We start from the raw sequence: 25,881 nt of genomic DNA on the forward strand, positions 1-25,881 counted from the left end.
ACCAATACAATTGTTTTTTTTAATTTTGAAGAATGTTCAGCACGAGTTTAGACCGTTACATGGGGTTTTTTTAACCTCGGTAAGCTGCAGCAAAGCATTCAGAATCGTCGGATGCAGCGCACCGACTGCATGTTCGGGCTCATTGCGCCGTACTCGCTGCACTTGCGGTAGTCGCCCTTCTCCAGCAGGTACTGGCGCCCGCGGTAGTGCGGCTCCTCGTACCCCACCCAGGCGCCGTCGTGCACCCTCACAGAGCGCACCTCTCTCATGCTGAAGCGGTCGTGCAGGTGTGAGCAGTCTTCGGTCAGCTCCATGGTTTGCCCACCGAAGTCATCATGCTGATACATGGCCATGCGGAAGTTGGAACTGTTTTGCTGAAAGAAGGGAAAAAACCGACACACAAACAGGATTTTAGATTTAATGCGTGGGGTTTTACAGCCAATGTTATGGTTCGTAATTGATTTTGTTTTTGGGGGGTTAGGCCCCGTAATGATCCTCACCGGACAACTTCAGATATCACGTGTACATTTTGCATGTGAGAATGTTTAATCAACCTGGCAGGTGAAATAAATAAAAAAAATACATTGCGCGTAAAAACTGTGGTACACGTGACAACATCCTTTATTTAGATATATCCCGGTGTTGGAGGGTCTTATGACACACATTTGAGCAGATCATTGTGGCCTTATCTAAAAAGTCATTTATGTATCAGCATTGTTAAATCTCGTTATTTTAAACAATTGAAATTAAAAAATAACTCGAGGGGTCTCAGCTACTTCCAAATCAGCTTCGTGTAGTTCTTCTTGGCAGTGGTTTTTTATTTAGAAATGTATCTTGTACTTATTGGAACATTTCACCTGGAAAATCCTACGAGATGAAACGTCGCATTGCAAAGGTGTCCAGGATGTCAATTGACACGTGCATAGCAGGCATATATATGAAAATTTTAAATATATAACCTATACCGCATTTTATTAACACACAGTTGTTGAACACAGGCCCAAAACGCCAAGCAGCCAGCAACACACATTCAGTGCGACCTGATATAGAGCCAATGTGGTGCTCAAACCAAACGCATGAACATTAAAACGCCGCATAACCCTGCATGTTTGAGTATTTCAAGTTCGTTTGAATGACAATCCAAAGGTGAAAAACATAGAAACGGTCAATGAGCAGCAACACAAATAATAGTCGACACCATACGAAATATGTACAATAATACGAGTCTACAAATCGCTTCATGGTCTTGCCCCACCATATCTTGCCACTCGTTTATCTTTCTATGTCCCCTTCTCGCCCTCTACGTTCTCAATCTTTGCTGTCGCTCTCTGTTCCTCCTTCGTCTTGCGCGCAATCCACGCTTTCGCTATTTCTCTCTTCTTGCCCCCCATCCACTGGAACAAACTTACACATTAAGCGGTCACCTTCACTCACTCAGTTTCCGCTCACTCTCTCAAAACTCAATTATTGCTCCCTAGCTCACCTCACGACCCCTTAATCCCCCCCCCCCGTCATAACCACCACCGTTACTGAACAACAGCATTACATGGCGACCACTCATTTCCCATTCATTCAATCCACCATTATTCATTGTCATCAATTCGCTTTTGCCGAATTCACGAATCACAGATTTGCCCCATTGGTTCATTTCATCTATTTAATTCACCTCATCTTCCACCGTTACATTCACGTACGTTGTACCGTTATTAATTCATCGTAAAGCGCCTTAGTTTTGGCCCTTTTAAACTATTTCAAGTAGGATGAGATAAGCGTCAGGAAATGTCGGAAGTCATCACTCAGGAGGTCACACTTTTCTTTCTGCTCCTTCCCCCTCCCCACCCCCTGTGCACTGGCCGCACGTTGGGATACTCACACCACGGATGGTTCTGCAAGAGCCGATGTGGTCGTTGTGCGCCATCCAGCGCTGGTACTCGGGGTACTCCCCGGGCTCCATGATGTACATGTTGCCCTTGTGGTCCGGACGCTCGTAAATGACCCAGGCGCCACCCTCCACGCGGATCGAGTTGCAGCGGCTCAGGTTCGACGCCATGTTCATGCAGTCCTGGCTGTACTCAAAGCGGCGACCCTTGAAGTCCCGCTCCTCGAAGAAGATGATCTGTGGTGCGCAGCCGAGTGTGGGCACACACGCCGGATATCACGAGCCGTTAAAGGTTGTGAAGTTTCTGCTAAGTGAACTTACACGTAGAATCATAGGTTTATTAAATGTACTATATGTTTTATCTAGTACTGTACTGCCATTCAGAGGAAAGGAAGTTTTCAATAATTGACGAATTGGCTTTCCTCTGAGAAAATCTTCCGTTTCTTTTCCGTGACTGTGAAAAAGAAACCACCACTCTGCTATAATGTCTACAAACATGTTCAAATCCAATTACAATTTGATTTTGTTTAGCCAGGTGAAACTCCTTGATGCCAGGATGCGTCTCATTTTCAAGAGTAACCTGGGTCACCGAATTACAAAAACAAGAGCATGAAAACACAAGTTCCACAATGAAGCAAATAGAATTAGAGAATGAAAAAACTCCTAAATGTTACTCTTTATTTAAATCAAAATATTGTTAGTCTGATTTAGAATTCACCAACAAAAGCCTCTCGCAGTGAATATAAAAAAAATCTTCAGAAACAGCACTCGTGTGTTTCGGTGTGATATTAGATTGTACGCACACAAATTGTATTATTAATATATTTAAAATGTTTGCTTATGTTTCACGTATTTGCTCCGTGTCAGTTGAGACTCTGGACACCCTTTACAAAGAGACGTTTAATCTCGAGGGATTTCAAGGTAAAATATAACACCCAAGATTTGAACCTATGTGGCCATATTTGCTGCACAGTGTGAACCATCAGCAATGCCACAGATACCCACAAAATATTCAGGGAGTGAGTAGTTAGAGCTACAATGGTGAACGCTGTGCGATATCTGTATGTATGTGTGACACGCTGTATATAGGCACATGCACACATTGATTGTTCTTATTAGCAAACCAAATGTATGTACTTTCAAACAACCACCTCTTCATCCCACCTCATATTGACAATACAATGGCGTGTACCATTTACGTAAAAACGATGCTCAGCTGAATTGTGGTATATTACCAACACACCGATACTTTACCACTTTACCTTTTTCATGGTGAGGCTGTGGTTGTCAGCGCAGAGGAGTGCACTTAGTCGAGGCTGCCGGGGCACTATATATAGGGCTGAGCGTTCCCCTTTGGTTGCAATCCAATTGTCAACCTCTCACAATGTATTCATTGTTACCCTGCGTTTAGCAAACCGTTGCTTATTGAGTGGTGCATCAGCAAGATAAATGTTTACTCTGTACATCTATATCGCTCGTGCAGCGAGCATCCACCGCGTGTTGAATGTTCACTCTCTGTAATTAGTCATTGTTAAGCTAAACATCAGGAATACATTCTTCAGAAATAGTTCTACATTAAATGGCATAATTTGCGTGAAATAGACAAGCCCATACACCAATTGTACTATATGCATTATCTAATTCATATGGAACATATCATATAAACCGCAAAACACGTAAAAAACAAGTTTAATTGTGAGAAATTAGTTGTGGTCAGCACCTAGGCTGATTATCTTACTCTGAATGATCTTCATCCGATTATCTTTGGCATCGAATCAGCTACTCGCTTTAGATTGAATCTGAATATGTGTGTAATATACACTGAAATATACCACATAGAGTGTTTAAAACACATATATGGGCTCGTTAATGTATTTTTTTCTTGGCAAATGCTGTGATGTGTATTTAATAAAACAGAGCAAGGCAGTTGATTGCTTATATTAATTTGATTTATCTTGATTTGAAGCTTTCGTGACGGCAGGAATCCATACTTTTTGATTTTTTCGGTAAGGTCACGTAGGTATAAAATTAAATGAATCACGACGTTTCGGGCGCAACACAAGCGTCCGTCATCAGGTGGGAAAGCCGGGATTTAGTTTATTTTATGCCTACCTGACTTTACCGAAAGAACAAAAGAGTATAATTTGATTCATGGTTATAATCAGAGACCCGTTAAATAAATACACTAGTGTCTGTACTTTTGTTAAAGGGTTAAAATGTCTTGACTTAAAGCTTTCGTGACTGCAGGAATTCATATTATTTGGGTCTTTCGGTAAAGTCACGTAGATAGGTTCAAAGTAGATAACAACTACGGCGTTTCGATCGAAACACAAGCTGTCGTCACCAGGAAAAGGGGGGTTAGCCTCTAAAGGCAAACTGTTTATAAAGGTTTTAAATGGACGTAGCCCAAGTGTCAGCAGCATGGGTGGGGCAACTAGTGTTAATGTTAGGGATTAAAAACGGTGTGCCCCAGCATGTAGGGGGTGCTGGAAGGTGATGTATTGAGGTGTAATAGGTGATGGTACTCGTAGTGGGTGACGACTACGCTGGTGGTGTGTTTCCACCAATGAAATGGTTGCAAGTAATCATTGCACCTCGCTTAACAGACTCACACTGTTGACGGTGCAGGTTCCTGCCAGAGGTGATGGTACTCGTAGAGGGCCTCGACGGCACTGATGGTGGGCTTCCACCAATAAAGGGCTACTGCTAGTGGTGATGGTAGTAGTGGGCAGTGATGGTCTCGGTGGTGGGCGTCCACCAATTAAAGGGTTGCCAGGTCTAAAATGTTAACATTACAGCCAGTTATGACTTAAACTGGTTGATAACGTCCTTCCAGTGATGGCTTTGTTTGTACCCATCTTCTCGGTTGAAATTGTGTCTATGTCTGTATATATGGATGGCTTCATTATCGAATCTTTGTTGATAGCCAGTCGGTTTGCAAAGTACCTTCCATCTTAGATAAATCAATTTCGTGTGAACTCACCGCATTAAAACAATAATCAGCCATGGCCAAGGTATTACTCCTACCGTGTTTCAGATCTGCCAAATGTTCACGAACACGGTCAGAGAGATGTTGCTTAGTTTCTCCAATGTAACTAATGCCGCAGACACAGCTTAGTTTGTAGACGCTGGGGTATTGCGTGTCAAGGATCACATCCTTCACAGATGGGCTCAGATCACGAATTTTATGTACTGTGTTAAATAGAACATGGATCTGGTGTTTGCTCATAATTTTGGAAATATTTTTGGTGACCCCTGCTATGTACGGCAAGGTGATGGTTTTGATTGGGTCCTCAGATGGTTCTATCCCAATGGTCGGGGTGATAGCTTTGTGTAGTCCATTCTTCTTGAGAGCTTGGTGTACATGTTCCAGTTCACTGGCTAGGTGATGATGGTCGGAATAACATCGAGCTATATGGTGTAGAGTTTTGATGAGGGAATTCTTCTGAGATGGATGGTGGTGGGAGTCAGGTTTTAAGTCGGCATCCATATGGGTTGATTACCTGTAGACAGAGTGGCCTATTGAGCCATCTGGTCTCGTTTCGAATAAAACATCTAAGAATGGTAGCTTGCCATAATTTTCCACCTCCATGGTGAATTTGGAGGCTAGGTGTATGGAATTTATGTGGTTGAGGAATTGGTTCAGAGCTGGTCGGCCATTTGGCCAGATGACGAACGTGTCATCTATGTTCCTCTTCCACAAGGACGGACTTAGAGTGGATACCTGGATGGCGTCTGTCCCAAAATTTTCCATTAAAACATTCGCTATTCCCAGAGAAAAAGGAGAACCCATTGGGGTACCTTTTTGTTATTTTCTTTGAACCTATCTACGTGACTTTACCGAAAGACCCAAAGAATATGGTTAAAATGTCCTTTCATGTTTTAAATCACGTTTAGGTAACAGCCAAAATCTTGTCCCGTGTCACTTATGACCGTGATGAGGAACATTCCTATGCTATTGTTGTCCTTGCAGCCTCGAGAATATAGCAGATAGGGCAATGTGATTGGGTATTCTGCGCGGATACAGCTAATTGTGGCATCGGAGGGCCAGGAGAGATGGTGATGGCGTGGCCTTTATCCAGCAGTAGATAGAAAATGGCTTATGTTGATATTTAGTTTGCTGTTGCTGCCATTATTTCATGTCAACTGTGGATTGTGCTGCAGCAAAGAGGCATGACACACAACGCTGCTCGTACAATGGACTCACGGATCACTTACCCAGCAGAGCAACACTGAGTCCAATTACTCAAACCCAGGGCGGTCGTGCATTGCTTTTTTACATTAAAACTTTGCATTTTTATGTTAGCAGGTAAGCCCCACTCAGCTATATAGACCTTTTTCAAAAGCGACCTAGCTATCACAAATGATACCTCAACGAAGTGGTTTTCATGTGAAAATGTATAGCAGCCAAATACTCTAAAGGTGTGTTGATTAAAAATGTGGAGGGGAAAACCCGGAGAACCCGGAGAAATATTCACGTGACCACATGAAGAACAGGCAAACTAGAAATATACAGCTGGCATCGGGGTCGGGATCGAACCCACGAGCTCCTGTATACTAGACGAAATTGTCAAAATCCCACCCGCACAATCACGGGCGATCTAATAAAAACGAATGCTTGTTTTTCCATTCACAAATACTGTACGTAGAAAAACAAATTAAATGACTACAGTGTAATGCGGGCGTAAGCGACCTTCCGGAGGTGACGTCACGGGGGGTGGAGTCATGTGACGTGGGGGGAAGGTTCGGGGCTTTAAGCGGGTAAACCGGAAGGGGAAGGCAGTCGGGGTGTGAGCGGAAAAGAGTGAGGCCACGCGGGCAAGTGTGGAGAGGGGGGGCGCCGACGGCCATCGGGAGCCAACCCCGAAGATAAGAGGAAGCTGCGGAGTGGTGTGCAGCTGGGGAGGAGACAGCCAGGAGGGCTGCGTGTTAGAGGCAGCGGTGTGGCTGCCAGGAGGAGCTGCGGAGAGAGAGAGAGAGGGGGCTGCTTGTTAGAGGCAGCGGTGTGGCTGCCAGGAGGAGCTGCGGAGAGAGAGAGAGAGAGCAAGAAGCTGTGAGAGCTGCGGAGGGAGAAGAGCAGCAGAGAGTACAGCCAAGGGGGGCTGTGTGAGAGAAACAGCAGCGGAGCTGCTGTTGTGGATCGGGCCGACATTGGAGTCAGCACCGTGGAGAAGCTACAGAGTAAAGACAGCCGTGTGGGTGTACAGCACGAACCGAATAATAAAGGACACTGAGCCAGACATCGTGGTCCAGTCGTTTATTACACTGGTGTCGGAAGTGCAACGGCATGTCGAAACAAGTGAGGAAGAAAGTTAATCCGGCGCCTGCATCGGCTTCTTCGTCCGACGACGACGAACTCCCTCCAACCGCGGATCCTGTTGGGGTGGTGGAGGAGAGCCCGGCTGAGGCGACCACGGGAACGGGAGTGGAGGATGTTGGCGCGGTGGCGGGTCCGTCGACATCATCAGACGCGGATCAACGATGGCAAGCGATGGCGGTACAACTGGAGGCACTTAAGGACGTCCTGGCGCATCTATGCCATCTCGTCGCGCCAGGGACGATGGATGATGCAAGTGGTGCTCCGCGGGCCGCCACGTTGCCTGTCCTGCCGCCGCCATTGCCCACGCGGCAAGAGGCCGCCATTTTGCGCGCTCCGTGGCGCCAAACCGCCATCTTGGCCACGCCGCGGGCCGACGCCATTTTGAATTTGCCATCACAACCACCACCATTGGAAGACGGCGGGAAGAGGAGTCGGAGTCGCCACCTTACAACAGTTAAAGAATTTTCCGTCGGTGGGGACTGGAGCGCGTTCGCCTGCCGCTTCTTGGCGGCGGTACGCACAGCAAGATGGACCGATGCGGAGGCTTTGGAGGTGTTGCCGACTCTCCTGGACGACGAATCTGTCCGATTCTTCCGTTCCATAGCGACCGATAAGAAGGCAACTTTACGTGGTGTTTTTCAAGAAATGGCCGATGCTTATGAGCCACCAGATGATGCGCATCGGCGATTCGCTCAACGACAACGAGCACCAGAGGAGTCGCCCGTGGCGTTCAGGGGTGCGGTGCTGGAGCTGGCCATGGCAGCTTATCCTGAGACGCCACAGGACCTGCTTGAGCCTCTCATATTAGGGAAAATGTTGGAGCTGTCTCGGGATCTAGGGATCCCCATGCCTGTGTGTGGGCATGAGAAGCTAACTTCCCGGATGGCTGCTAAGTGTCTCGATGCGCAATTCAACCTCCGTCGCTGGAAACAAGTGACGGCGTGGACGGGGGGGCCCGTCAAAGAAGGGGAGGCGTTGGGGTGGAACCCTGCGCAGGCCGTCTATGTTCCGGATGACCGGGGCCCTCAACAACTGACGGCCGCCTCCGCTCCATGGACGGGACGCGGCGGGCCGAGACCGCGCGCGGTGCTACCAGAACGGGGCCGTCAGGAGGCGAGGCCTGCGCTTCGGCGCAACGAGGCCGAATGTTTCCGCTGCGGGCGTAGGGGCCACTACGCCAGAGACTGCTGGGCCCGCTTCCCGGCTCCGCCGCAGCAGGAGGCCTCGGCACCGGTCAAGTCGGCTAAAGATCCTCCGAAATAGGCATGTCGGCACGCACCAGACACTCGGCAAGGCTTTCCACCTCACCCACCACCTGTGTTGCGCGATCCTATTGTTGTTGTTAAAGAAAGGCCATCGACGGGGCCTTTTCATTCAGTTACGCAGTGGCGCAAATTGGCACGGAGAGTTGTCGCGGCCGCTACGGGTTCGTCCACTGTACCGGGGTCCATACAAGGTGTGGACGTGCGCATTTTGGTTGACTCGGGGGCGTCTGCGACTATTATATCGGATGTCATTTTCCATCTGTTGGGCATTCCGTCGGGGGCTGTGCGTCCGGTTTATGGGTCGTGCGTCGCTGCGAACGGGGGTAGCATGGGTATCGTGGGTCAGGTGGATGCTAAGATATCTATTGGGGATGTGTCGGCCTCGGGTGTTGTGTTGATATCGAGATCTTTGGCGGTTCCTTGTTTGTTAGGCACCGATTTTTTGGCTAAGATGCCCATTTTGATCAAAATCAATGAGAATTGTATTGAACTGCCGGGGGGCCGTCAAATCTCGTTCCTGCCGTCGCCCTGGGGGCGACCTGCTTCGGCCGTACAAGTGCAGGCGCTGTCCGTCGCATCTGTGGACATCCCACCTGGTACACAGATGCTTATACCCTTGCGGTATCGGAAGCCCCTGCCTGATCGGCTAGGAGCAGTAGGGGTCTTGTTGTCACCGTCCGCCACGATATCAACCGGGTTGGCGTTAGTGGGGGCACAGACCATCGTCCGGCCGGATCAATTACCGTTTTTACAGGTGCTTAATGCGGGGGGAGAAAACGTCCGTGTCCCGGCCGGTACGGTTGTGGCACATGCCACTACGGCGTTTGCGACCCATGATTGTCCACATAGCCGGGGAGTTGTTGCTGGGGTTTCCGAGCCAAGGAGTTCGGATGATCGTTGGGTTGCTCATTTATGTGACGAAAATTTTTCCCTGTCCATGGAGCAACGTGGTGCGCTGCGTAAATTGTTGTTGACATATTCCGATGTGTTCAGCTCCGATGATTTGGATTTGGGCCGCACTTCCTTGCTTTACCATCACATTGAGACGGGCGATGCTGCCCCTATTCGATTAAATTCGCATCGGATGAGTCCTGCGGAGCGAGAACACGTACGGGGGGCAGTGGAAGACATGTTGGCTGCGGACATTATATCGCCATCTAACAGCCCATGGGGCGCTCCAGTCGTTTTGGTTAAGAAGAAGGATGGCAAATTGCGATTTTGTGTTGATTTCCGCAAATTGAATAAGATATCGGTGGCAGATGCGTACCCCCTGCCGCGTATGGATGACTCCCTCGACGCATTGTCGGGGGCTAAGTTCTTTTCCACACTGGACCTCTCTTCGGGATTTTGGCAGCTTCCCCTTGACGAGTCCTCACGGGAGAAAACCGCATTCCGTACGCCGCAGGGGTTATTTCAATTCAACTGTCTCCCGATGGGATTGAATGCCGCCCCTGCTACATTTCAAAGATTGATGGAGCTCGTTTTGACGGGGTTGCAGTGGGAGACATGTCTTATATATTTGGACGATATCATTGTCTTCAGCCGCACATTCGATGAACATTTGACGCGGCTGGAGACAGTGTTCACGAGGATGCGTTCTGCCAAATTGAAATTCAAACCAAAGAAATGTCACCTACTGCAACGGTCCGTCCGCTATTTGGGGCACATCGTGAGCGCTGAGGGAGTGTCCACGGATCCGGAAAAGACGGCGTGCGTCCGGGATTGGCCGACTCCGGCCACCGTGGGGGATGTTCGGCGGTTTTTGGGATTTGCCTCGTATTACCGAAGATTCGTGCCGGGTTTTGCGACGATTGCGAGGCCTTTGCATCTCCTTACGGGTAAAGGACGGAAGTTTGTTTGGGGACAGCCGGAGGAGGCGGCCTTTCGGAGTCTGCGTGATCTATTGGCCACGGCCCCAACATTGGATTATCCCGATTTCGATCACCCATTCATTCTTGATACGGACGCGAGTGACACAGGTATTGGGGCGGTGTTATCACAGTCTAAAGGGGGTGTAGAGCGTGTCGTGGCGTATGGTAGCCGAGTCTTGTCTCCTGCGGAAACCCGCTACTGTGTCACTCGCAGAGAACTATTGGCGGTTGTTTTTTTCCTACGGCAATTTCGACCATACCTCTACGGTCGTTCTTTTATTGTGCGTACGGATCATGCGGCCTTGCAATATGCCCTTAAAATTGACCAGCCATCCGGACAGTTGGCACGTTGGTTGGACACGCTACAGGAATTTTCCTTCCAAATTCAACATCGGAAGGGAGTGCGCCATGCGAACGCTGACGCACTTTCCAGATTACCGCGGCGCGCCCCTTGTAAATGTGAGTCGGGGACGCATAGGTGTTCGCCGATTCCAAACCCCCCTCAGCCGCTCACGTTGGCCGTCGAGAAGTCGGACACTCCGATGGAACCGGGACCGGCTGACGGGGTTTTGAATCTGCCGCGGTCTGTCTGGATCCGGGAACAGATGATGGATGAGTCATTGGTGTCCTTGCGGAAGCGGTCTGCTAAGGACAATGGGAGTCCGAGTACGGCTGTGGGGCCGCAAACCGCTCTCCGAGATGGTCTGCTTATGTGGCGGGAGGGGTTCCAGGAACGTTGGCGCCTGGTGGTACCAACGTCCTTGCGGTTCGAGTTGATTAGAACCCTCCATTGTGACACTCTCTTACATTTAGGGGTGCAGAAGACCTTGTTGACGTTGCAACGTCATTATTTTTGGCACGGCATGGCGACAGATGTCGTAGGGCACGTGCGCGCGTGCCCTGCGTGTGCACAACGTAAGCCGCCGAAACATCCTTACGTGCCGCCTCTCCAGTCGATTCAGGTGTCTCGAGTCAATGAATTGGTGGCGCTGGACATATTGGGACCTTTTCCACCATCGGCGAGGGGTAATAAATATTTGCTGGTAGGGGTTGAGTACCTCTCCCGTTGGCCGATGGCCTGGCCGTTGCCCGATCAGTCGGCCGCGGCCATTACCGACGCCTTTTTGTTTGGGTATATTATGGATAAGGGGGCGCCTGAGAGACTCCTCACGGACCAGGGCAGGAATTTCTCTTCTAAATTATTGGCGGAAGTGTGCGCGGGCCTTGGGACTAAGAAAGTACGGACATCCCCATACCATCCGCAGACGGATGGTATGGTTGAACGGCTGAACAGGACGTTGTCTGCCATGCTTTGCCATACCGTGAGTGAACAACAATCAGATTGGGATCTGCACATCCCCGGGGTGCTTTCGGCATACAGGATGACGCCTCATGCGGCTACAGGATATTCGCCGTTTTACCTTATGTATGGTCGGGAAAACGTGCCGCCGGTGGATGTGCAATTGGGAACTGGGGTGAAGGGACCTCGTAAACCACTTCCTGAATACATTCAGGACACGGTTCGCCGAGTCACGGAGGCGCGGGAGAATGCCCGCGTGGCTACGGCCAAAGCCCAGGCCCGGAACGAGCGATATGCGCGACGGTCTGAGGGGGAGTGCCCTTGGAAGGTTGGGGACCTAGCCTGGCTTCATTGTCCACAGGTACGTCCGGGGACCTCGCCGAAATTGCACAAACCCTGGCATGGTCCCGTACGCCTCATTGCGGTTCCCAACCCACAGTCAGCACGCGTCCAGATTGGGTCTCGTCGCTGGGTTGTGCATACGTCGCGCTTGAAACCATATGTTGCTCCCTTACATGATGCGTCATCCCCCAATGTTGCCTTGCCGGGGTCTGTTGCTGCTGACTCTCCCCTGCCTGCGTCCATTGATCTCGCTAGAGCGCCTGTCGTACCTGTTCCAGACAGGCCGGCCGTGACATTGCGGGGGACGAGGGGCCCTGCTCGGAGGACGCCTGCCAGGTCTGCGGGACCTTCGAGCCCTGCAGCTCTTCCGACCCAGCTGCGGGCACGGTCACAGGACAAGTCCAAGACTAACTCTTTAGGGACACGGGACGTCGGTGGACTTCCGGCTACGACAGGGGGATTACCCCCTGTCATTCCTCGACTTTCATCGCGTTCCCGTTCTGCGAGTGGGCCGCCGACCGTCCGGGACGGGCCGGCGACCCGCACACGTTCCAAATCGCTTACGTTTCGTTGATTGTTGCTGTCTTGTTATTTTTTTCTTACAGTTGTATTTATTGCATGCTTTTGTACGTTCGTTGATGTTAATTGCGTTGTTGTTGTTCTTGTTGTTACATTATATGCTTAGTGTCCTTTAGGGGGGGAAGCTCGGTTCGCCGCATTACGATTTGCTATTAGTCAGCCGAGGTCGGCTGGGATTTTTCTACGGGGGAGGGTGGTGTAATGCGGGCGTAAGCGACCTTCCGGAGGTGACGTCACGGGGGGTGGAGTCATGTGACGTGGGGGGAAGGTTCGGGGCTTTAAGCGGGTAAACCGGAAGGGGAAGGCAGTCGGGGTGTGAGCGGAAAAGAGTGAGGCCACGCGGGCAAGTGTGGAGAGGGGGGGCGCCGACGGCCATCGGGAGCCAACCCCGAAGATAAGAGGAAGCTGCGGAGTGGTGTGCAGCTGGGGAGGAGACAGCCAGGAGGGCTGCGTGTTAGAGGCAGCGGTGTGGCTGCCAGGAGGAGCTGCGGAGAGAGAGAGAGAGGGGGCTGCTTGTTAGAGGCAGCGGTGTGGCTGCCAGGAGGAGCTGCGGAGAGAGAGAGAGAGAGCAAGAAGCTGTGAGAGCTGCGGAGGGAGAAGAGCAGCAGAGAGTACAGCCAAGGGGGGCTGTGTGAGAGAAACAGCAGCGGAGCTGCTGTTGTGGATCGGGCCGACATTGGAGTCAGCACCGTGGAGAAGCTACAGAGTAAAGACAGCCGTGTGGGTGTACAGCACGAACCGAATAATAAAGGACACTGAGCCAGACATCGTGGTCCAGTCGTTTATTACAACAGGGAAGCGTTAACGCGAAATCTCCCAGAGAACTCTTATTATTATCATTACTATGATTATTATCATCATTATTCGTTCGGCCGCTGCCGGGTACACCACGGGATTGACACTGTGGAGACCGAGAACGCACTGATACGATGTTGCGTGAGTATGTGGGTCTCTATTTGAGACTGTGGCATCTATCTGTGGGAGTCTATGGGGTCTCTGTGTGAGTCTATGGGGTCTCTATGCGAATCTGTGGGGTCTCTATATGAGTCCGTGGGTCTCTGTGTGAGACTGTGGGATCTCTGTGTAAGTCTGTGGCGTCTCTATGTGAGTCTGTAGGGTCTCTATGTGAGTTTGTGGGGTCTCTATATGAGTCTGTGTGGTCTCTGTGTGAGTTTGTGGGGTCTCTGTGTGAGTCTGTGGGGTCTCTTTCTTCGTCTGTGGGGGTCTCTACGTTCGTCTATGGGGTCTGTTTGTGAGTCCGTGGGGTCTCTGTGTGAGCCTATGGGGTCTCTGTGTAAGTCTGTGGCGTCTCTATGTGAGTCTGTAGGGTCTCTATGTGAATTTGTGGGGTCTCTATGTGAGTCTGTGTGGTCTCTGTGTGAGTTTGTGGGGTCTCTGTGTGAGTCTGTTAAGTTTCAATGTGAGTCTGTGGCGTCTCTGTGTTAGTCTATGGGGTCTCTGTGTGAGTCTGTAGGGTCTCTGTGTGAGTCTATGTGGTCTCCGTGTGAGTCTGTGGGGTCTCCATGTGAGTCTGTGGGGTCTCCATGCGAGTGTGTAGGGTCTCTGTGTGAGTCTGTGGGGTCTCTATGTGAGTTTGTAGGGTCTCTGTGTGAGCATGTTCACAAAAGCAATCAATCAATCAGATTCCAAACTCTCCACCATGGCCAAGACTATTGAGCTCCCCAAGGATGTCTAGGACAAGATTGTAGACCTACACAAGGCTAGAATGGGCGACAAGACCATCGGCAAGTAGCTTGGTAAGAAGGTGACAACAGTTGGTGCGATTATTCGCAAATGGAAGAAACACAAAACAACTGTCAATCTCCCTCGGCCTGGGGCTCCTCCGTGTGAGTCTGTGGGGTCTCTGTGTGAGTCTGTGGGGTCTCTATGTGAGTCCGTGGGGTCTTAATGTGAGTCTGTGGCGTCTCTGTGTGAGTCTGTGGGGTCTCTGTGTGAATTTGTGGGGTCACTATTCGAGTCTGTGTGGTATCTTTGTGAGTATGTGTGGTCTCTATGTCAGTCTGTGGGGTCTCTGTGTGAGTCTGTGTCGTCTCTGTGTGTGTCTATGGGGTCTCTGTGTGAGTCTGTGGGAAAACATCCTACCTTTCTAGATTTGAAGTTTTCATGACTACAAGGATCCATACTCTTTGGTCCTTTCGGTAAAGTCACGTAGGTAAATAAAATAAAATAAATTAAATCACGACGTTTCGGACACAACACAAGCGTCCGTCATCAGGTGGGACAACCACAACAAAAAGCAGTTGCTGAAATAGGTAAAAGAGCTGCTGATAACAGGGGATTATATAGATGAGGCAAGGGGTTGGGGCCAAGGATCGGGAGGGGGGGGGAAGGAGGGAACAAATATGACATTAGGAGTAGGGAGCGGTAAATGAAAACTGCTATGCAAGACTAACATGTACAGGAAATTTCTGAATGATGGAAATGAGCAGGGCTGGGTGTAAGAGACTGGAGATGCGGATATGAAGGCAAACTATAAAGCAGTTAAGGTTTCACCAGGTTAATAACATCCTTCCAATGATTGCTCAATTTGTATCCATCTTCTCGGTTGAAGATATGTCTATTTTTGTATATCTGGATGGCTTCGTGCAAAAACCTTTGATGGTAGCCAGAAGGTTTGCAGAGCACCTTGGTCTCGGAAAAGACAATATCATGAGAGCCCACAGCGTTGTAGCAATGATCGGCAACGGCGGAAGACTCAATTTTGCCGTGTTTCAGATCTGACTTGTGCTCGCGGACACGATCAGAGACATGACGTTTCGTTTCCCCAATGTAACAATCACCACAGATGCAGCTAAGTTTCTAGACTCCCGGGTATTGCAAGTCAGGAATGACATCCTTCACAGATGGGATTAGATCACGGATTTTGTGTACTGTACTGAATTGGACCTGGATCATGTGTTTGTTTAAGATTTTGGAAAACTTTTTGGTGACGCCAGCTATGTATGGTAACGTGATGGTTTTGATCGGTGTCTCAAGGGGTTGTTTCTCCATGGTTGGAGAGACAGATGTTTCCCCATAGACTAACACAGAGACCCCACAGACTGACATAGAGACCCCACAGACTCACATAGAGACCCCACAGACTCACACAGAGACCCATACAGATTCACTTAAAGACCCCACAGACTGACAGAGACCACACACTCATACAGAGACCCCATAGACTCACATAGAAACCCCGCAGACTCACACAGAGACCCTACAGACTCGCATGGAGACCCCACAGACTCACACAGAGACCTCATAGACTCACACAGAGACGCCACAGACACACATAGAGACCCACAGACTCACACAAAGCCGTATCAGTGCGTTCTGGGTTTCCACAGTGTCAATCCCGTGGTGTACCTGGCAGCGGCCATACGAATAATGATGATAATAATGATAATAATAATCAAACTAATGATAATAATAATAAGAGTTCTCTGGGAGATTTCGCGTTAACGCTTCCCTGTAGTCATGCAATTTGTTTTTCTATGTACAGTATTTGTGAATGGAAAAACAAGCATTCGTTTTTATTAGATCACCCGTGATAGTGCGCGTGGGGTGTTGACTACTTCGCCTAGTATACAGGAGCTCGTGGTTTCGATCCCGACCCCGATGCCAGCTGTATATTTTGAGTTTGCCTGTTCTGCATGTGGTCACATGAATATTTCTCCGATTTTTTTCCCTCCACATTTTTTTATCAACACACCTTTAGAGTATTTGGCTGCTATACATTTTCACATGGAAAACCACTTAGTTGAGCTATCATTTGTGATAGCCAGGTTGCTTCTGAAAAAGAGTTATATAGCTCAGGGTGGCTTACCTGCTAACATAGAAATAAAAATACAAAGTTTTAATGTAAAAAAACAATGCACGACCGCCCTGGATTTTAGTAATTGGACTCAGTGTTGCTCTGCTGGGTAAGTGATTCGTGCTTCCATTGTATGAGCAGCGTTGTGTGTCATGACTCATTGCTGCAGCACAATCCACATTTGACATGAAATGATGGCATCAGCAGCAAAATAAACATAAACACAAGCCATTTTCTACCTACTGCTGGATAAAGGCCTCCACACGCCATCACCATCTCTCCTGGCCCTGCGATGCCTCAGTTCGCTGTATTCGCGCAGACTACCTGATCACATTGCCCTATCTGCTGCATTCTCGAGGCTGCAAGGACAACAATAGCATAGGAATGTTCCTCATCACGGTCATAAGTGACACGGGACAAGATTTTGGCTGTTACCTAAACGTGATTTAAAATATCAAAAGATATTTTAACCATATTCTTTGGGTCTTTTAGTAAAGTCACATAGATAGGTTCAATTATAATAACAAAACGGTACCCCATTGGGTTCTCCCTTAGCTCCGGTTGTAGCGAATGTTTTCATGGAAAACTTTGAGAGATATGCCATCTATGCATCCACTCTACGTCCGTCCGTGTAGAAGTGGTACGTAGGTGACACGTTCGTTATCTTGCCACATGGCTGACCAGCTATGAACCAATTCCTCAACCACATCAATTCCATACACCCAGCCATCAAATTCACCATGGAGGGGGAAAAGGATGGCAAGCTACCATTATTAGATGTTTAAACGAAAAAATAACAGATGGCTCAATGGGACACTCTGTCTACAGGAAATCAACCCATACGGATGCCTACCTAAAACCTGACTCACACCACCATCTATCCCAGAAGAATTCCCTCATCAAAGCTCTACACCATAGTGCTCGATTTAATTCCGACCATCATCATCTAGCCAGTGAACTGGAACATGTACACCAAGCTCTCAAGAAGAATGGACTACACAATCCATAAAACTATCACCCCAACCGTTGGGATAAAACCATCTGAGAACCCAATCAAAACCATCACCTTGTCATACATAGCAGGGGTCACCGAAAATATTTCGAATATCATGAGCAAACACCAGATCCAGGTTCTATTTAACACAGTACATAAAATTAATGATCTGTGAAGGATGTCATCCTTGACATGCAATACCCCGGCGTCTACAAACTAAGCTGTGTCTGCGGCAGTAGTTACATTGGGGAATCTAAGCGACATGTCTCTGGTATTAAAGTATTAGTGAACATAAGGCAGATCTGTAACACGGTAGGACTAGTACCTTGGCCGTGGCTGATCATTGTTTTAATGCGGTGGGCTCACCCGAAATTTATTTATCCAAGATGGAAGGTACTTTGCAAACCCACTGGCTATCAACAAAGATTCGTTCATGAAGCCATCCATATATACAGACATAGACACAATTTCAACCGAGAAAATGGGTACAAACTTATCAATCACTGGAAGGACGTTATCAACCAATTTAAGTCAAAACTGGCTGTAATGTTTCCATCTTAGACCTGGCAGCCCTTTATAATTGGTGGAAGCTCACCACCAGTGCTGTCCTGGCCCTCTACGAGTACCATCACCTCTAGCAACAACTTCCACCATAAACAGTGTGAGTATGTAAAGCGAGGTGCAATGATTACTTGGCAACACTTTAATTGGTGGAAACACACCATCAGAATAGTCGTTAACCCTCTACATCACCATTTAGCACCCCCTACATGCTGGGGCACACCGTTTTTAATCCCTTACATTAACATTAGCTGCCCTACCCATGCTGCTGACACTTTGGCTACGCCCATTTAAAACCTTCAAAAACAGTTTGCCTTTAGAGGCTAACCTCCCTTTTCCTGATGACGACCGTTTGTGTTGCGGTCGAAACGTCGTAGTTTATGTTATTTACTTTGAACCTATCTACGTGACTTTTCCGAAAGAATATGCATTTCTGCAGTCACGAAAGCTTTAAGATATTTTAAGCCTTTAGCAAAAGTACAGACAGTGTATTTATTTATTGGGTCTCTTACTATAACCATAAATCAAATGAATATAAGATATACATCAAAGCATTTTCCAAGAAAAAAAACATTAACGAGCCAATAGATATGTTTTAAACACTCTATGTGGTACATTTCAGTGTACATTACACACATATACAGATTCAGTCTAAAGCGAGTAGCCGATTCGATGCCAAGATAATCGGAAGAAGATCATTCAGAGTAAGATAATCAGCCTAGGTGCTGGCCACAACTAATTTCTCACAATGAAACTTGTTTTTTACGTGTTTGCGGTTTATATGATATGTTCCATATGAATTTGATAATGGATATATTGCATATTCTTAGGTTTTTTCGGTAAAGTCACGTAGGTAAAACATTAAAATTAATGAAAGTAAAATAAAACAAAATAAAAATAAAAATCACGACGTTTCGGAGGCAACACAAGTCTCCGTCATCAGGTGGGACCGTCACAGCCGAATTATCTGCATCAAGTGAAGCAATGATTCAAGATGTAATCCCTTATAAGCAAGTTGAAGGGAGGTGGAGAGGGGGGGTTTGGAGAGCTTATCAGACTGTGGTAGCCAATGAATGGAAACGTATTGGGAGGGAGGAGGAGCCGTGATCAAAGACTGCACGTAGTGCTCAACACAATGAATGGACACGTGTCGGGAGGGAGGAGGAGCGGTGATCAAAGACTGCACGTAGTGTTCAACACAATGAATGGAGACGTGTCGGGACGGTGGGTGAGCGGTGATCAAAGACTGCACAAAGTGCTCAACACAATGAATGGAGACGTGTCGGGACGGAGGGTGAGCGGTGATCAAAGACATCACGTAGTGCTCAACACAATGAATGGAAACGTGTCGGGACGGAGGGTGAGCGGTGATCAAAGACTGCACGTAGTGCTAAACACAATGAATGGAGACGTGTCGGGACGGAGGGTGAGCGGTGATCAAAGAACAATGAAGAGATTACTGTTAAACACTGGGGATGTTAACACTCGGTGAAGTAAATTAAAATAGTGCCTGTCAGATAAGATGGTCCAAAAAGTGTAATTAAGTCTTTTTTGCGTGGTTAATAACATCTTTCCAGTGATTACTAAGTTTGTACCCATCATCACGGTTGAAATTGTGTCTGTGTTTGTATATTTGTATGGCTTCGTGTACAAACCTTTGATGGTAGCCAGTAGGTTTGCAGAGAACCTTGGTATCGGAAAAGACAATTTCATGAGAGCCCACAGAGTTGTAGCAATGATCGGCAACGGCCGAAGAATCAGTTCTGCCGTGTTTCAGATCTGACTTGTGCTCGCGGACACGATCAGAAACATGACGTTTCGTTTCTCCAATGTAGCAATCACCACAAATGCAACTCAATTTGTAGACTCCAGGATACTGTAAGTCAGGAACGACATCCTTCACAGATGGAATCAGATCACGGATTTTATGCACTGTACTGAATCGGACTTGGATCTTATGTTTGTTTAGAATTTTGGAGATCTTTTTGGTCACGCCTGCTATGTATGGTAACGTGATAGTTTTGGTCGGAGTTTCATGTGGTTGTTTCTGTGTGGTGGGAGAGACAGCTTGGCGGATAGTACGGTCAGAGTATCCGTTCATCCTGAGGGCCCGATGTACATGTCTTAATTCATCAGTCAGGTGGTGTTGGTCAGAAATGCCATGGGCTCTGTGGTATAGCGTTTTGATGAGAGAATTCTTTTGAGATGGGTGGTGGTGGGAATCCGGTTTCAAGTAGGAATCTGTGTGGGTGGCTTTCCTGTAGACAGAATGTCCCAAGGATCCGTCAAGCCTCCTCTTAAACAGAATATCCAAGAATGGTAGTTTACCGTCTTTCTCCACTTCCATGGTGAATCTGATAGATGGGTGTCTAGAATTGATGTGGTCCAAGAAGTGGTTCAATGCTGGGAGGCCATGTGGCCAGATGACGAAAGTGTCATCCACATATCTCTTCCACAGGGAAGGACGCAGGGTGGATGTCTGGATGGCGTCTGATTCAAACTTTTCCATGAACATGTTGGCTATAACTGGTGACAAGGGGGAGCCCATAGGGGTACCCTCATTCTGTTTGTAGAAGGTGCCATTCCAGGTAAAATTGGTGTTGGTGACACCAACATATATTGCAATTGGTGTATGGGCTTGTCTATTTCACGCAAATTATACCATTTAATGTAGAACTATTTCTCCAAGAATTTACTCCAGATGTTTAGCGTCGCAATGACTAATTACAGAGAGTGAACATTCAACATGCTGTGGATGCTCGCTGCACGAGCGATTTCGACGTACAGAGTAAGCATTTATCTTGCTGATGCACCACTCAATAAGCAACGGTTTGCTAAACGCAGCGTAACAATGAATACATTGTGAGAGGTTGACAATTGGATTGCCACCAAAGGGTAACGCTCAGCCCTATATATAGTGCCCCAGCAGCCTCAACTAAGTGCACTCCTCTGCGCTGACAACCATAGTCTTACCATGAAAAAGGTAAAGTGGTAAAATATCGGTGTGTTGGTAATACACCACAATTCAGCTGAGCATCGTTTTCACGTAAACGGTACACGCCATTGTATTGTCAATATTGGGTGGGATGAAGAGGTGGTTGTTTGAAAGTACATACATTTGGTTTGCTAATAACAACAAGCAATATGTGTGCCTGTGCCTATTTACAGCGTATCACACACATACACACATATATTGTAAAGCATACACCATTGTAGCTCTAACTACTCACTCACTGAGTACCCACTCACTATGTAGTGCGGATCTGTGGCGTTTCTGATGGTTCACACTGTGCAGCAAGTATAGCCACATAGGTTCAAATCCTGGGTGTTATATTTTACCGTGAAATCCCTCGAGATGGAACTTATTTTTGTAAAGGGTGTCCAGGGTCTCAACTTACACGGAGAAAATACATGACACAAAAGCAGACATTTCAAATCTATTACTAATACAATTTGTGTGCGTACAATCTAAAACCACACCCAAACACACGAGTGAATTCTAAATCAGACTAACAATATTTTAATTTAAATAAAGAGTAACATTTTGGGTTTTTTAAATTCCCTAATTTTATTTGCTCAATTGTTGAACTTGTTTTTTCATGCTCTTGTTTTTGTAATTCGGTGGCCCAGGTTACTCTTGAAAATGAGACTCATCCTGGCATCAAGGGTTTTTACCTGGCTAAACAAACTCAAATTGTAATTGTATTTGAACATGTTTGTAGACATTATAACAGAGTGGTAGTTTCTTTTTCACAGTCGCGGAAGAGAAACAGACGATTTTCTCAGAGGAAAGCAAATTCGTCGAAATATTGAGAACTTCCTTTCCCCTGAATGGCAGTACAGTACTATATAAAACATAATGTAGTACATTTAATAAACCTTTGCTTCTACGTGTAAGTTCAGCAACTTCACAACCTTTAACGGCTCGTGAAATCCGGCGTGTGTGCCCCACACTCGGCTGCGCACCGCAGATCATCTTCTTCGAGGAGCGGGACTTCAAGGGCCGTCGCTATGAGTACAGCCAGGACTGCATGAACCTGGCGTCGAACCTGAGCCGCTGCAACTCGATCCGCGTGGAGGGCGGTGCCTGGGTCATCTACGAGCGTCCAGACCACAAGGGCAACATGTACATCATGGAGCCCGGGGAGTACCCAGAGTACCAGCGCTGGATGGCGCACAACGACCACATCGGCTCTTGCAGAACCATCCGTGGTGTGAGTATCCCATCCTACGGCCAATGCACAGGGGTTGGGGAGGGGGAAGGAGTAGAAAGAAAAGTGTGACCTCCGGAGTGATGACTTCCGACATTTCCTGACGCTTATCTAATCCTACTGGAATTTTTAAAAGCCCCTAAACTAAGGCGCTTTACGATTAATTAACAACGGTACAACGTACGTGAATGTCACGGTGGTAGGTGAGGTAAATTAAATAGATGAGATGAACCAATGGGGCAAATCTGTGATTCGTGGTGGTTATGAGTCTCGTGAGGTGAGCTAGGGAACAATAATTGAGTTTTTAGAGAGTGAGCGGAAACTGAGTGAGCGAAGGTGACCGCTTAATATGGACGTTTGTTCCAGTGGATGGGGGGCAAGAAGAGAGAAATAGCGAATGCATGGATTGCGTGCAAGAAGGAGGAACAGAGAGCGACAGCAAAGATTGAGAACGGAGAGAGGGGACGTAGAAAGATAAACGATTGGCAATATTTGGTGGGGCAAGACCATGAAGCGATTTGTAGACCCGTATTACTGTACATGTTTCATATGGTATCGACTATTATTTGTGTTGCTGCTCATTGACCGTTTCTAAGTTTTCCACCTTTGGATTGTCATTTAAACGAACTTGAAATACTCAACATGCAGGGTTATGCGGTCTTTTATTGTTCATGCGTTTGGTTTGAGCACCACATTGGCTCTATCTCAGGTCGCAATGAATATGTGTTGCTGGCTGCTTGGCTTTTTCCTCCTGTGTTCAGCAACTGTGTTTAAATAAAATACGGTGTAGGTTATATATTTAAAATTTTCATATATGTGCCTGCTTTGTATGTTTTTATTGACACCCTGGACACCTTTGCAATGAGACGTTTAATCTCAAAGGATTATCAAAGTGAAATGTTCCAATAAGAACAAAATACATTTCTAAATAAAAATCACTGCCAAGAATAACGACACCAAGCTGATTTGGAAGTAGCTGAAAGACCTCGAGTTATTTTTAAAAATAAAATTGTTGAAAAAAATAAGATTTAACAATACTGATACGTAAATTACTTTTTAGATAAGGCCACATAATTATCTGTCCAAATTTGTGTCATAAGACCATCCACCACCGGGATATATCCAAACAAATGATATTGTCATGTGTACCACAGTTTTCACGCGCAATGTATTATTGTTTTATCTCACCTGCCAGGTTAATTAAGCATTCTCACATGCAAAGTGTGCACGTCTAATCTGAAGTTGTCTGGCTACCATCCGCTGATGCCATTACCGGGCCTAACCCCCCCAAACAAAATCCATTTCGAAACATAATATTGGCTGCTAAAAACATAATATTGGCATTAAATCTAAAATCATGTCTGTGTGTGGGTTCTTTCCCTTCTTTCAGCAAAACAGTTCCAACTTCCGCATGACCATGTATCAGCATGATGACTTCGGTGGGCAAACCATGGAGCTAACCGAAGACTGCTCACACCTGCACGACCGTTTCAACATGAGAGAGGTGCGCTCTGTGAGGGTGCACGACGGCGCATGGGTGGGGTACGAGGAGCCGCACTACCGCGGGCGCCAGTACCTGCTGGAGAAGGGCGACTACCGCAAATACAGCGAGTACGGCGCAATGAGCCCCACCATGCAGTCGGTGCGCTGCATCCGACGATTCTGAATGCTTTGCTGCAGCTCACCGCGATAAAAAAAAAAAACATGTAATGGTCTAAACTCATGCTGAACATTCTTCAAATTTAGAAAACAATTGTATTGGTTTGCTGTACAATAAATTGATTGGATGAGCATTACCTCTCTGAGAGTGTGAGATGTCTTGTGATGCCTGACAATGGTACCAACGGGTGTTTGTTGATCTAATCATATATCGCTGAATATCACAACAATAAAACATATACAGTATACTCACAGGCCCTTCGGATTACACCCGTTGGGTTGCACTCCCTCGTCGAGGAGGCCGCTCTTCTTCTGCTTCTTTTCTACAGTTACATGCTAATTTCTCACATTAACATAGCCACTTCCGTACCCTCGTCTAGGAGGCCGCTCTTCTAGCTTATTTTTACATGCTATTGTGGGGGCCGTTGGCCCCCGGGGTCTCTCCCTCACGTATCCCCTATTCCGGTTGCGTTGCCGCACCGCCCTATTCCCCACTAAGGTTCAGCCGGCATTCGAACGCGACGCCCCTACTATTACAGCTTCGCGCAGCGCTCCCACGCTGCGAGCATACGTGCGCACGGCATCATCACCCAAACGCCATACTCCCCCTCTTTACACCGCTACGTACAGCTCTCGCACGCTGCGAGCGTGTGCCCGTCTACAGCCTGGTGCGGCACTCGCCTCCACGTCGAATAACCGCGTGACCAATGCGCACCCGTATCCGACACGTAACGAACGTACGCGCACTCACGCACACAGCTCCCCGAGCGCTCACTCACCACTGAGCACTCACGTTGTGATCGCGCACCTGTATCGTACATGTAGTGAACATACGCGCACTCACACGCGCAACTCCGCGCAGCACTTACTCACGTGGCGAACCACTGTGTACACAGTACCACACACGTTCACACCTCTCAACGAGATCACAGGCCGCGATCAGCTATTAATGATTTATTGTCTGCTACCTGCGAATGGATGTTAAATCAGTGAGTCGACGAGGCTGGCCTATCCTACTTCCCCTGGACCTATTCCCTATTTATCGGCTTATGATACCCTGTCACCTTGCTACTCACGGTTCGAAGTATTCGGCGTCCTGTGGCTTTTCCTCTATGCCGTCGGGACACGTCACGCGGACGTCCGGAGGGCAGAGCTGGGAGCCGACTTGCACGCGTGGCTCTTGAAGAGAAGTGAGATCTCTCTACCTTGCGACCATCCCTTTTATCCTCTCTCCCGTACTTCCCGAATGCTCTCCGCTCATGAGCGGCGCATATGCTAATCAATGTGCTGCGTGCGCGGCGTAAATTCTAATTAATCCCTTTCTCACGCATGCCTTTGTTATTGCAGATTATGCGGCGGAGTCCATTACAAAGGCTCGCCGTGGGAATTTGTGCACGGGCTCCCCGCGTGCGTCCGCCCTCCCGATTATTCATACTTTCCGCTTAGTGCTTTACCTTCCCTAACAATGGTGCCTGCGCGCTCAAGCGCAACCATCCTAACCATCCGCGACTACGCAAGAGCCGCCGCATTCCTGCTAATTATGCCGTCCCGTCCCTCCCCTGCTTGCCTCGTCGACACGTGGGGGGTGTGTGTGGGGGATGCGCATCAACCGCGGTGGCCGAATGCCCCTCGCCGCAACCATACCATCTTAAGGTCGGTCGCAGCGCCGCGGTGCAACGTAGCGTCGGGGGAGGTCGTCCAATTCCCTGGTCGCTGGAAACCGTGAAAGTCAATCCCGATAAGGGCTTCTCGGATAAAAACCGGTCGCTCAGGTGATCTCCCCTTCCAGCTCTATGGGTGGGGGAAAGTGCGTGCGGGTGTGTTCATGTGAGGTGAGGTGAGGGGGACGTGGGGTCGGCTCCGTCGCTTGGTGGTGGCGAGGTCGCAGATGGGGCGCCTGCTGAACGGCTTCGTGGCGGTGGCATCACACAGCCCCCCGAGGTGCCAGTCCCCGTCCCGGGTTGACTGGAGCACCTTGCTTGGGCCGCGCCCACGAGGAAACGCTGCGGGGTCCGGGGGATCCGTCCGGACCTGGTGGCTGGTCTCGGGGCGGGTGGCTCCGTCCTCTGCAGCTCCTGCGGCG

General features: G+C 48.2%; 2 protein-coding genes across 2 annotated transcripts; one reads left to right on the top strand and one right to left on the bottom strand.

Moving 5' to 3' along the window:
- Window positions 1-24,957, bottom strand: LOC144933769 (gamma-crystallin S-like). The gene is made up of 3 exons (XM_078858860.1): window positions 24,875-24,957; window positions 1,874-2,116; window positions 1-374 (listed from the first exon to the last, which is right to left on the bottom strand). Exons 2-3 carry the CDS (start codon window positions 2,054-2,056, stop codon window positions 99-101), a joined length of 459 nt encoding a protein of 152 aa, XP_078714986.1. The 5' UTR covers window positions 2,057-2,116; window positions 24,875-24,957; the 3' UTR covers window positions 1-98.
- On the top strand, window positions 20,903-23,805 carry LOC144933768 (gamma-crystallin S-like). Its single transcript, XM_078858859.1, has 3 exons — window positions 20,903-20,911; window positions 21,900-22,142; window positions 23,530-23,805. The coding sequence occupies exons 1-3, from the start codon at window positions 20,903-20,905 to the stop codon at window positions 23,803-23,805; spliced, it is 528 nt and encodes a 175-aa protein (XP_078714985.1).
- Window positions 24,958-25,881: the final 924 nt, after the last annotated feature.

Source organism: Lampetra fluviatilis, chromosome 8 (assembly GCF_964198595.1).
Source record: "Lampetra fluviatilis chromosome 8, kcLamFluv1.1, whole genome shotgun sequence".
NCBI lineage: Eukaryota > Metazoa > Chordata > Hyperoartia > Petromyzontiformes > Petromyzontidae > Lampetra > Lampetra fluviatilis.